This window comes from Leptodactylus fuscus, chromosome 2 (assembly GCF_031893055.1).
Source record: "Leptodactylus fuscus isolate aLepFus1 chromosome 2, aLepFus1.hap2, whole genome shotgun sequence".
Lineage (NCBI taxonomy): Eukaryota > Metazoa > Chordata > Amphibia > Anura > Leptodactylidae > Leptodactylus > Leptodactylus fuscus.
The window spans coordinates 67447818-67461030 of NC_134266.1; the positions used below are offsets into that span (position 1 = coordinate 67447818).

At 42.1% G+C, this 13213-nt stretch overlaps 1 protein-coding gene across 4 annotated transcripts in view; it reads left to right on the plus strand.

Annotated features, from left to right (window-relative positions):
* The first annotated feature begins 233 nt into the window (after positions 1 to 233).
* Positions 234 to 13213, plus strand: part of MYO1C (myosin IC) — a 104585-nt gene continuing 91605 nt past the window's right edge. Inside the window, exons 1-2 of one of the 4 annotated variants that reach the window (XM_075263924.1) lie at positions 236 to 299; positions 10399 to 10426. In XM_075263924.1, the coding sequence (XP_075120025.1) occupies positions 10418 to 10426 (9 nt within the window). In that variant the 5' untranslated portion in view covers positions 236 to 299; positions 10399 to 10417. Of the gene's footprint in view, positions 350 to 2132; positions 2307 to 10398; positions 10427 to 13213 lie in introns of those variants that run through there. The other 3 variants (XM_075263925.1, XM_075263922.1, XM_075263927.1) reach the window with 3 other exon arrangements.

Below are 13213 nucleotides of genomic sequence, written 5' to 3' on the forward strand. Positions count from 1 at the left end.
CAGTGTCACTTACTAGAGAGCTGGTAATGAGACCTATCAGCAGGCTACATGAGGGCACAGCATAGAGCAGCACGTGTGGGAGGCGGCAGTGGGTGTATTATATCTTATACATGCTCCCTCCCTGCCACTACGCTATCACTCTTATAGTCAGGGTCAAAATGGGCGGAGCTACAGGAGGTTACGCCCCGTCTATTTGGAAGCGCACAGGGGCTGCGCATGCTCGGTAACTGAGAGGCCGGGACTGTCCCAGTGAAAGAGTTGTGGTCTCCCGGCGGAGCCTCATAGTGACCTGTACTCAGGTGAGATGCCGGGGAACTGGGGGCACGGTGGCCGGGTGCCGGGAGCTATGGTGAGCAGTCATGTATAACATAGCATGTGAGAGACTGAATGGGAGTCCTCTGTGAGAGACTGTCTGCTCCTGCAGTGTCCTGTGCGGTCAGCTACGTGTGTATACAGGCTAGTACTAGTGTGTGGGGGGCCAGCTGCACTACTAGTCCCGGCATAGCCACTCAGCATGCTTTAGTCTAAAAGAACAACTTGTGCCTGTCAGTATGGGGGTGGGGGCTTACTGCAGGAGGGGTGTTACATTACGGGGACACATATTTTGTGGGTGCTGCTGCTACTACTGTACGATCAGTTTACTCAGACTGGGATCCATGTGTTGCTTCATAACACCAATGGAAAAGTTAGAGCCTGTGGTGTGCACCATATGTATGAACACATTGTACCTCCTATAGGGCGGTGTAAATGTTTAAAAGATTCTATAGAACTCTGCAATGTAATCTGCAGACTGTTTCATTGAAGTTACTATGTGATACTGATATTGGGGTGTCTGCGTACCCCATAGAGGTGTCCTGAGGTCCATGTGGACTTTCTCTCACATATGAATGAGATTTTATTTTTCAGTCTGACTTTTCATTGACAGCATTAACCCGGTGTCAGAATATTCTCTATGATGAAGTGAGTAAAGGGTGTGGTGAGAGCGCAGCTTGTACTATGCGGAGGTTATCGGTTATATTCCTGCTTATGGTTTATCAGTAATACTTATCTTCAGGATACGTCCATACAGGATGGAAAAATCGCTGCAACCGCAATACCTTCTGGGCTAAACATACATGTTTTAGCCATGTCTTTTGCGGTGGATTTCATGCTGTGCGTTGTGATGGGTGAAATCTACATAAAGACGTGACTTGTGGACTTAGAAAAATACCTGAATGTTACAGTATTCAATCAATGGTTATATCCTAATCACATCACATATCTACGTGATTGTTGGGATTCCCACTGCTTCCCCCCAATGATCATGAGATGAAGGGTCCTGTGTGCCTTATGTGATGGAGCATGTGTGCTGCCCATACTTACATGCATGCAGCTTCTCTTCGGCAGTACTGTAGTGATGGAGTGACAGCACCCATGCATGACCACCTGCTCCTTTCATATGAAGTATAAAGGGCCCCGTTTTTTTGTGATCAGTGGGCGAGTCCATCGATTGAACCCCCACAATCAGTAAATGGCAGATTAGTCGCATGTTATTGGAATGTGTGCTCTATATTGTAGCATGCTCTGTAAGGTATTAAATAACTTCTCTGACCGCATTCATACATACCATCCTCAGTGCTATTTGTTTACAGCTCTGCCTAGCGAAAGTGACATGCCATGTGGTTGACAGACAGGGAAAGATTGTGAAAGGGTTATGTGCTGTGTGTGTACATTAGTATTAATAGTAAAAATACATGTGTTCTTATTTTTTAAAGTTTTCATAGACTTTTAGAGAATTAAGGCAGAGCAGCCCTGTGTGGAATTTAGGAATATCCTGTTAGTTGATTATTAATAAAAGAAAGGAAGTTAGGTGTGTCTGTCAAGTAGGCAAACACAGATAGTGAATGTGCCCTGGGCATGCAGCTGTTGCCCATTGTGCCTGTACCATGTGCATGTCAATAGATACTATAGCTAGTGGTTGACAATGTCTGTTCTTCTGCATATATTAGAGCTATACAAGTAAGAAAAATAAATAACTGGAGGGGCAGGGTAAGATTTTGCCACTTGCCCTTTGAGCTGTAGTGTACAATGGACAGCCTGGCACGCGTCTTTGTTGCTTGCATTTTGCTCACTTCCTACACTGGCACAGGGCATGGTAGTGGTATGCAGTCAGGCCTGTGTGGGCCTCGGCTGTTATTTTGACTTCCAGAAATAGTCTAACAGCTGCATTTGTACCCGGCTGTTCTGTCATGAAGGGGGGCAATCTCTGTACTGGTCATGCTTGTTAGCAGGCTTTGCGGTGTGGCATTGTATCTTGTATCCTCTGGGTGGGTTTTACAGAAGCTAGTATTATAAATGCTTATGTGCCAGTAATGGCGGTGTGTAGCTGAGGCCAGATAGATGGGCATTGCTGCTATAGTTCAGCTTTCTCTGCAGTTACTATAATATTATGGTATTGTACTTACAGAGATAAAACAGTGCTCTTGTGTTTTCATTAAAAATATGGTAAGTGTGCCTAGCTGTATCTAGAACAAATGGAATAATATATACTACGTGCATGTGTGAAGCGTGACATTGGCAGTAGGCTCTGCGCACTAGGACGGACATGGATGACACTCACATTTGTTATGCCTGAGCATTCTAGGATGCAAGGATTTTCTACAGCAGGTATGCACTGTTATATATGGTAAGGTGTTTTCTCTAAAAATCTGCATTTATGTATTTACTGAAAATGATGTTGAAACACTTGGTAAATATGACATACGTCATTTGCAGTCGTGTTCCAGTGGATACAGTGACTAGTTTACCAGTAGATGCATGTACATATCTGAGATTCCCTTTTGTATGTTTTTATTCATCCGTTTTCTTTGGCCTATGCTGTACACTGCTCATAAACTCTGAGACAAAGCGCATAGTTTTAGCAGGGGTAGAGAAGTTTATGTAAATATTCGAGCCAGTGTGATTTTATTCAGGACCAGGTACTGAGAACTTCCATAGCATCCTATAAGTTATGGTGGCAAACGCTTAAGATAAATTAGACATATATGGGCCAACTAGCTTATTTTATTAGTAGTGGCTGACCATGTAATTTTGTATTTGGGTGTCTTTACTCTATGTAATGGCAAGTATAGGGCAAAGAAGGATTGGCATATTGGACTGTGGAGAAATAGGAGTTGAAGTCAGTAGTTTGGCCTACCGATTATACTGTAGTGTTCATATCTCCCATGTATTATTACCGACACAGCAATGCCTGGAACACCTCTCCTTGGCAAACGTGTAACTTGAAACTCCTGGACCCTAATGGAAAATCTATAATGAGGCCCCTACCTGCCGAGTACCATTTAGAATAGCGGTATTTGTGGCGCAGTGACTGCTACCTCTGCCCCTGCATCTTTGGTCCTAGGTGTCTCTTCAAAGTGATTCTTCCAACTCTGGGTGGTTGTGTAAGTTTTTATTGTTAGGCCTAGTTCATATCTGCATTCGGGTTTCCGTTCGGGGAGTCTGCTTGGGGACCCCCTCCCCGAACGGAAACCTATACACATAGAAAAGCGGTTACCTGGGAAAATACAACTATAAGAAGCACCTCTCTCTCTGCATGTTTCGTATGGAAACCACATGGCCCCCATTATAGTCTATGGGGTCCACGTGTTTCCTTAGGTAACTGCTTTAGGTTTCTGTTTCTAAGCCGGACCCCCTCCCCCCAACGGAGACCCAAACGCAGATGTGAACTGGGCCTTAGATAGCGCCCATGAAATTTGTAGTCATAGAGTGTGTTCTGGAGGAAAAAACAGCAATTCTTGGTTCTGGCTAAAGATTACTTACCCCTCTATTCTTTATAATGTCCGTTTGGTGTTGTTTATTTAGACATTGTTGTAATATTACTGACATCCTCATTGTGCTTGTCATGCAATTCGATAATTAATTATTAGTTATTGACTAATAGCGGATATAATTGTGGTAGGGAAGTCCTTGATGGCGTTGTTGTTCTGCTATTCCTAGCTTAATAGTTTGTGTCGTTGCTTATATTGAATTACAGTGTAGATTAAGTGAAATGTTTTCTTACATTTGACAGTAAAGGCCATGCGAGGCTACAACTAAAGAAGTCTCAAGTCGTTGTAGTTAGTGAATGTGTTGTGTGCATTGTCCATGGCTAATAGTTTTGTCCATCTGGCTCTTACATAGTAGTCCTGAGACTACAGCAGTTTATTTTTCTATAGGTCCATGGTATGCATTTACCTAGCTACAACTCGTGACGTACTGTAGCCTCTTCATGCTAGAATTATTAACCCCATCTTGTCTCTGAAATGATAATAGACTAGATGCAGAAACATGCCAAAGCTTAGTGGGGGTTTTATGCTTTGTTATAAATGCCCGTACGATCCTGGCATGTACTTCAGCTGGACCAGTGTGTCAAGCAGATGAATGTTTAGGGCATAGTTCAGTAACAGCTGAAAAAGCAACTGGCTGGTAGATTTGCCCCAGTCACTATTGTTGGCAATGGAAATACCAATAAGAGTATGTCTGCCCACCACAGATACGCTGCAGATATTCCACCAGAAAATCACATGTAGAAAATTCACAATGTTTCAGCTATCTAAGTAGATGAGATTTTACCAAGAATTGATCCACACAGAAAACCTTGACCTTTAGACAGCCTCTCAATGCGGTAGATTTTGGCTGTGAGTTATTCCCCTTTCTATAAGCTTAATAATAATAAAAAAAACTTCTTTTTCTAGCTGCTCTTTTGGTTTTGAGCTGCCCTGTAGTTTCGGGGAATGACTTTCTGGCAATGTTTCCCTCCCCTGCTGTTTACATTCCACAGTGTGCACTTAACCTAATTCATCTGAATGGTTGCAGGGGATTGTAGATGCCCTTCAGATATCAAGCAGAATCCATTGTCCTGGCTCTTGTACTGTGATTCTCTTTCTTTTTTGCTATCTCCTAAGATCTGCAGGTCCATGCCTTACCTTTACCATAGTACTATATTCTATGAGTACATTTCTGATAATGGAACTTCTCTTTTAGCTTTTATTATTGGTACGTGAAGCCAATGGCGTAACTATTGGGGTAGTAGGGGTAGCAGCTACCACAGGGCCCGGGACATTAGAGGCCCAGCGACAGCCGCTACCGCTGCGCTTTTTTCTTTTCTTACTCCAGCCGGTAACGGGCCTTATTTACTTACCGATCCTGGCAGTGGCTGGGATCGGTAAGTGACGCCTCGGACACCACAAACATCATTATTATACTCAAGGATCTTTTCAGACACCTGAGTATAATGATCAGAGGTCCAGGGGAGGTAAGGTAACATAAAAACATGTGTTACTTACCTCTACGGGCAGGCTTCGGGCCTACGTCTGTGACTCTCTCTGACATCACATAACCAGGGCCTGCGTCCCAGGTCATGTGTAAGTCCCCGGACGTCATTGAAGATGGCCGACACCACCGAGGACTGCAGCAGAGCCGGGGATAGGTAAGTAACATTGTTATTTATGTTGGTATCCCCCCTTCGGTCTCCAATTAGTATACTCTAGGTCTGAAAACACCCCAGAGTATAATAATTGTCAATGGGTGTCCACAGTGGGGCATAATAGTGTGTGCAGGAGCCACTATGGGGCATAATGGAGAGTGCAGGAATGTGGGGGGTGGTTGGGGTCTTTAGTGGGTGTCGGTTGGGGCGGGGCCCCCAAGTCCAAAGCTCACCATGGGGCCCTGCCGTTCCTAGTTACGCCACTGCATGAAGCATAATGTTCTAGACCTCCCCGGTGCTGAGGACATTATATTGCTGGACCAGTTGAACAAGTTACGGCAGTGATGTCCACATACATAGCTGCTTTTGTCATGAACTTTTACCACACTGTCTCTTAAACTTTCACTCTCTGTAATCTTTCCCATTGATCTGGCCTTTATTCCAGGAAATTTGGCTGCTCCACCTAGATCCTTCCTACCTGAGGGCTATGACTCATTATCAGCAACAAACTATGTAGTTCCTGAAAAAGTACACGTAACATGTGGAAAGTCCATCATGTATATGTATGGGGGTGTCCGGCTTACTGCGTCTTCTGTAGATAAACACTTTGCACCTTATTAATAGAGAATAAAGATTGGACATGGCTGTCAAATGATGCGGGGACAGGTCTCCTGATCTTGTACCTCTGACAGTCCTGAGGTTCCTTTGAAACTGAGAATTCGGGTTGTTAGCAGGGTAAGATGTGTTGGTGGCACACAGAGCAGTTTGGTTGTATAATCACTGATCTCTTTTGCTTGTCGGTCTATGCAGGGATTTATCTCGAGCTTTATCGGAATGATCCCATCTTGGATCTTGTACAAGTCCAGTCTCAAATACCTTGCTGGCTGCATTCCTGTGCGACTTCTATCTCGGTGATCACTTACACTGAGACTTTGTGATGACTAGTGGTTATAGTATATCCATTTTACTGCTACATGTTTGCCATATCTTAAATATTTGTTATTGTAGTGAGTCTTTATTATATTTTAGAAATTGAGTAATAAATAATTGAATATCTAGAGGGGCTGGCATCAAATTTTGACATCTGAAATGTACAGCAAAGGGACAGATAAAAAGAAAAATTATTGGTCCTTAAAATAGGGCTGAACTTATTGCAAACTGTTTAGTGTCAAATTACACAGGCGGCCATCACATTATAGATATAGTAACCTGACATCCCTGTCCCAAAAAGGCACCAGAGCTTTTCAGCCATCCCAAATCTTTCAAGGTATGATCACCTTTACACATATACGGCCTTATTTAGGGACATGCAAACATGGATCACAATACCTTATAGGGTTTGACAATATTCTATTATTCACTCTTCCCTTCCTCCAATTTTTGTCTAGAATTGGGCTTATGTTCTAGCATAAAATTACCCCAGCTCATAGGTGGTATTCGGAGTAAAGTGAAATGGCAGGAAGTCTGCCTTAATGTGTTTCTAGGTAGATCTTGGGGAATAGTCCATAAGGCCCTGATCACTGCAGTGTATGGGGCCCAGAAATAACAGGTAGTGGCCCTTCCTTTTTTTTCCCCTCTAGCTGTAGATCCAAAAGCGATATTACAGTGTTACAAATACATAGACACTATAGTGTCTATGTATTTGTAACATGTATGACTTAAAGATAATGCTTTTACGGTCCGCAAGTTGCTGATCATCAACATAGACTCCGCAGATGCCCGTAAACTGCCGCACTCGCCCATAGAGTTCTATGGGCGAGTTCGTGCAGTGCCATGAATTACGGCCATTACGGACATGTTCTATAAAGTGCGGACCTCGGTTGCGGCCCGGCACACCACTGATAAAATATCCGGTGGTGTAAGAGGTCACATTGAATATAATGTGTCCGCAATTGAAAACCCTCAATTGCGGACCATTTGCGGTCTTAAACTACGGTCGTGTAAGACCAGCCTTAAGCTTAGAGGTCTGCTCCTCATTGTGGTCTCTGTTGGATTGAGGCTAGTAATAATGGGGTAGTTTGTAATGGGTTAAAATATTCTTTGCTGCTCCAAGTAGGTGAAAGGGCACTAAGGCTGAGTTCACACGAGTTTTGATCAGAATATTGAGGTGGAATTCGCCTCAAAAACCTCCTCCAAAAAACACCTCCCCATACAGTCCTATGTAATCCGCTTGTAATTATTTTCCACTAGTGGAAAAAAGAATCGACATGTCCATTCTTCAGTCGGATTCCGCCTGAAAAAATCAATGCAAGTTAATGGGAGGCGGAAAATCCACCTTGCCGTTGTTGGACACGGAATTTGGCGCTTTTTTTTTACGTGGAATTGACAAAAACCCTGAGGCGTTTTTAAGAAGATAATGCATGGGCACATTAAAAAAAAAAAAAAAAAAAAAAAAGCCTCCAAAAAACACTTCAAAAAACGCCACATGGATTTTACCAAGCTGATTTTTCCTGACCAAAAAACTCCGTGTGAACTCAGCCTTAATGTAGGTACTAGAGTTCAGCAGCAGAAATATTTGACAGGACCTGGAGACGTGGAGAACTCTGTAACGTGGCGCTCAGTAAATGTCTTGATTTCCACATTATCCAATCCAAGTCTTCTTCTGCCTGTATGGTGGGAGTATGGGGTGATTGAGTCTTCAGCCTGACATAGAGGCTACATTACTATCCTATAGCACCTCATGGGCTGCTGTAATGTGGTTCTTATCTGATCCACCGTTACAGCGATGTATGAAGTAAAACACGTGGCCGTGTCTCCACTGTGGGGTCTGGTCTTCTTCACACTTAAAATGAGTTCCTAGAATACCATTTGAGCAGCTCTTCAATCTGGGGGAGAGAGGTGTTTGTTATATAGAGTGCAACATGCCAAAGTTCATCTGTTCAGCTGACACTTGAGGAAAGTCTGTTCATTGCTTTGTGCACAATAAGCTGATGATGGAGCTGAAACCGAGCCCTTGTATGCCCTGATACTGAGCCCCGGGTGACGCTCACCTCATTGGGTGCTTGTAAGGCGAATTGGACTAAGTCAGACTTTGCAAAGCAGAAGCAAATACAGTTCAGTATTTGTTTCACATGGAAATTCAGCAGTGCCATCGCTGCAAAAACTGCCTGAATTGGGGTGACATAAATTGACTTGCTTGAGAGCTTGCTACTGTACAGCATGGTGGGTTAGCGGCCAGTAACTCCACCAGTGACTAATGTGCTGCTGAAACTTTGTGACTATAGCCTTAAGGTGGCCAGACATTTTACATGGTTATCACTAGACAATCATTCAGCCAACAGCGATTCCTACCAACCCTCCCAAGAAAAATACATTCCGGGCTTGTCTCAATAGGAAAAAGGGAGAACCCTACATCTGACTACACTTATCTCCCATGAGAACCAAGCTTTGAGAATGTTGTAGTCTCACTTACTCAATCTTTCATTTACACCATTCACCAGGGGAGAGTCAGAACATCCTATAGAATCTATAGTATATAGATCGTATACTATAGTATAGTATAGATTGTACATTAGATGTTCATTAATGTATATGGCCACCTTTAGACTACTGTAGAAGACCATATCATTTTTGTAGTGGCCAGGCAATGTGAGACTTCAGACATCAATATAAAACAGCTGAAAAGAAGTCAACCCCTCCTAGAAGAAGAAAACTTTAAAAATGAGAGGTTATACAAGTGCAGATCTATCTGTTATAAGCTCATGAACTTCCCTTACACTCCTGCATTATTAAGCTGGTGGTGAAGTTGTTGGGTGTGCACTGTTACCTTCCGAATGTAATATGTTTTTTTTTCCTGAGGTGCAGAGGCTTCTTACAAACTTTAGGTGGTGCTAAGTGTTTGCCACTGAATTAAAAATAGAGTTTAGGAACTTTGACTTAGAGTAATGCTCTGCCAATTGTCCTAGTCCTCTACTTACTGGTAGTTGAATTTCAGGACTTGGTCTTCTATAAAGCTGTTCTTGTGAATATTTTCATTGTCACCCATTTCTATTCAATGTTTTCCTCCAGTTACCCCTATAAAATATAATATTGGTGGAAACGGCTATCTATTGTCTGTGGGGTGAAACTTTCCTCTAAGGCTAGCCTTACACAATCAGTTAAAGGGATTATCCACATTTCAAAATGAATGGCGTATAATAAAACGACTTAAAGAACTGGACATTGCACTGTTCATATTCTGGGTACTGCAGCTGTGTCCCATTCAAGTCTGTTGGACCTCATTGTAGCACCCACAACAAACATCTAGTACTTTACTATGAAGGCTCCTATGAAGGAGTTTGTGCTATGTGGGCCACTTCTTTCAGGATATGTTCAAACTGAGGAGTGTGGAGCCTCGTTCATTTCAAAGGAAGGGGCAGATGCTGGGTTTTCTTTAATTTTTTTTTTTTTTAATTTTCCTGTTCTAGCAGTTTTTTTTTGTTTTTTTCGGCTAGCAGAAAAAGTAAGTATCATGCCTGATCTTCAGGCAGATTCTTCCTGTGTCAACGTCCATTGAAGTGCATGGGTGGTTAAAAAATAAATAAATAATAAAATCATGAAGAAATTGCTAATTCTGCAGCAGACTTGGTCATGCGGAAAAATTCTGCTTCTAAATTCTCCGGATTCCAGTGTGTGACCCGAGCATAAGTCACCTTTGGCATACCAGTAAGTCTGTAGTCACACTACTGAACATTAGGCAATGTCTTCTGTCTCTGTCTATATCGCAGCCTTTATGGCTCCGATAGTGACTCTGGTTAGGAAGTGGTTTTATGTAATAAAGTGATGTGCAGCGTAGCCAGACTGTGAAACAAGAATATAAGCTTTCCAGTTGTGAGAATCTACTAGAAGCAGCAGCGGCCATCTTGCCATTTGTCACTGTGTTTCTAGAAATGTCCATTACAATGAAGCGGCCGATCTGTGAAGGAAAACCTTTTTCCATGCTATCACTTAACCATTGTGTCTGGTCCATTCAGCTGCAGGTATCCAGGCAGCATGCGGAAGGTGAGTGCAACCATTGCATGGGATTTCTGAGTGTTGCTATGGTGGCAGCTGCCTTGGGCTGAATGCTGTGTGCTGCATGATACAGATCTGTCATCTTCCTGCTCCTGTATTATTCAGAAGACACTGCCATGTTTAAATACAGTATCTATATTGAAGGGGATAGATCACCGTAGAAATCACTTCCAAACCACCTCCATATATAATACATAGTGCCAACATATACTGTAGCATAGCCTTTTTGTGTCAAAGTGCAATATTGTTGCCAAGAAAGCCAACTTTTAGCCTGTAGGTAAGTGAGCGGTTTGGCTCCCACAAGCTGTGACATGGGTGCCTGAACACCTGCTTTTATCTGTAGTCACTGTACCTCAAAACCTATCAATACCTGTTTAGGGATACGGTGACCATAGGCAAAAACTAGTGCTCTGGAAGGCCCTGCCATGCCTTGTTGTACCAAATGGGTCATTTACATTCAGATTAAAAGGTGAGAATGGCATAAAAGACAATAGAAATGATGCTCATGCGAGTCTACCCTGCTCCCTGCTGGTCTCTACGACCTGGTCTCTCTCAGCCAATCATTGGTTATATCATATGTACAATAATATCTCCAGGAAACTATGTGTATGTCTCCCCGGAGACAATAGTCTCATATGAACGTTGTAACTGACATTTCATAGTGTGAACTATACTGATATTCTACAATTCTTATTACATATAAGACAAACAACTGGCTGCCTGACCTAATGCAAATTGGTTAACCAGCGCTGTGAGCTCGGCCCTAGGCAAGGTTCTAGTACTTGTTTGTATGAGATTTGCCTGTGCTGTAGGGTCAACTCTGTACATTACATATAACCCCAATAATTCATTTTCCAGACCAACAGCTGGATAGATACTGTACAAAGACTGGAAAATGTTGTTCACAAATGTATACAATGTATGGGGTGTTTTTATGTGTTTTATTTTCATATGGTAGGTTTTTTTAAAATTTATTGTGGCTTTTATTGAACTGCCTTACACTGTTGGGTTTTCCATGTAGATTTCTAACTACAACATGTAACTACCTCTTTGGAGACTTGGGTCCCCTGGCCTTTTGATATGGTGACAGGTGTAACCCTTGTCAGCTGTGCTATGAGAACAGTAAATATTCCACCCTTGTCGTAGTATATAAAATGTCTTACAGGCTAGCTGTACTCGCATGTGAAGCTAGCCTATCATGTAAGAAGGAAGAATATATACATTCTACAGGGCCAAATGTAAACCGACTTCGGGACATAGCATAAGCGCTTGTTGAGCATTTACATTCCAGGACCATAGGCAGTAATTCAGAGCTTGTCCTGTGCTGTTATTCTGGGAAGGTTTTCCCCTAGAAATTAGACCACGGCCTCCGTGGTTCACTTTTATTCAGCTAAGCTTTTTGTACAAGCCAAAGATGTGCAGCCATGGGGTAAAGATTCTCTGCAAACCACATATTATATATATATATATTTTATCATCATCATCATCATGGTGGTCAGGATTACTGAAATGTTTCTACTCTGTTAACGCCACTCCCATACAAGGCAATGGGATATACAGAAGCCGAATAGAAACAGTTGGCCTTCCATTTTAAACCATTTTTATCATTCAGTTGAATGTTAAACGTGTGATGTGAATGATTCAACAATGGTCGGACAATATGACCAGATGCTGTGCAGTGATTTTTAGTTTGCTAGAGTTTAACCACTATGACTTTATTGGGCTAGCAGTGTGACTTGTCATGATCAATGCAAGTTTTTATTTTTTTTTATAAGTTGTATGCACATTTTTCATAAAGACCATAGTAAACAGTTACATAGTTAACGCAGGCACTTAGTACATTGTGCAACCAGATATAGGGGAGACATATCCAGCAGTACTATATTTCACTGGGTGGTGATAGTATGTTGTACCCTCGTGGGGCTCGCAACCAACTGCTTCAAGCCAACCATACATAGTGGAATCACAGTGACAGATCCATAGTCCATACATCTTAAGAAGCGTATATAGCCCGGATACATAAGAAGGGAGAAGTTATGGTTCAGGGATAGTTCTAAGTTCATGCATAGAGTAGTATAGAAGTGTGTGTGGGGGCGGAGGGGTATCAGCTAGTGTGTGGAGAGTCACGCCACATTCCCCATACTGTGTTTATAAACTAAGCAAGAAACAGAGTATTTTTCTTTATTTTTACATTTTTAAGCTTATACATTTAGATTTATTTAAAAAGAAAAAGGGAAAAAAAAAAGCGTAAACAGTTCTGCACATAATTGTATGTGTGCCAGATTTGGTAATCCGATAGTGCTACCTTAAGGCTGAGGCCACACATTTGCAAAAAAGCCGTGTTTTGGGGGCTTTGGCTGCAAAATATGCAGCTTTCCTTCAGTGTGATGTGTAAGGCTAAAATAGACTTTTTATCTGTTCTTGTCATTGTCTACCGTTTGAGAGGTTTCGTCAGGATAAAAAGAGGCGGTGTACTTTTTCTAAAATATTTTATTCCCTGGGACATTAAGTTGCCTGATGAAGATTCCCGGTTGTAATTGAAACATGTTACCAGATGTTTATTATAAAAAGAGCTGCAGAAAGCTATATATAGCTGTGTAAGTCATTTTGATGATCTTCTTGGGAAATTGACATTTTCACCTATGTACCAGTAATGCTCTGTACCCTTGGATGAGAGATTCTCTGTTCTCATATCTTACAACTTATTCAGAGCCACAGTGAAAACCATCTCTATCTTCTAAAATATCCAACATTTGGCAGATGAATTAAACCTCT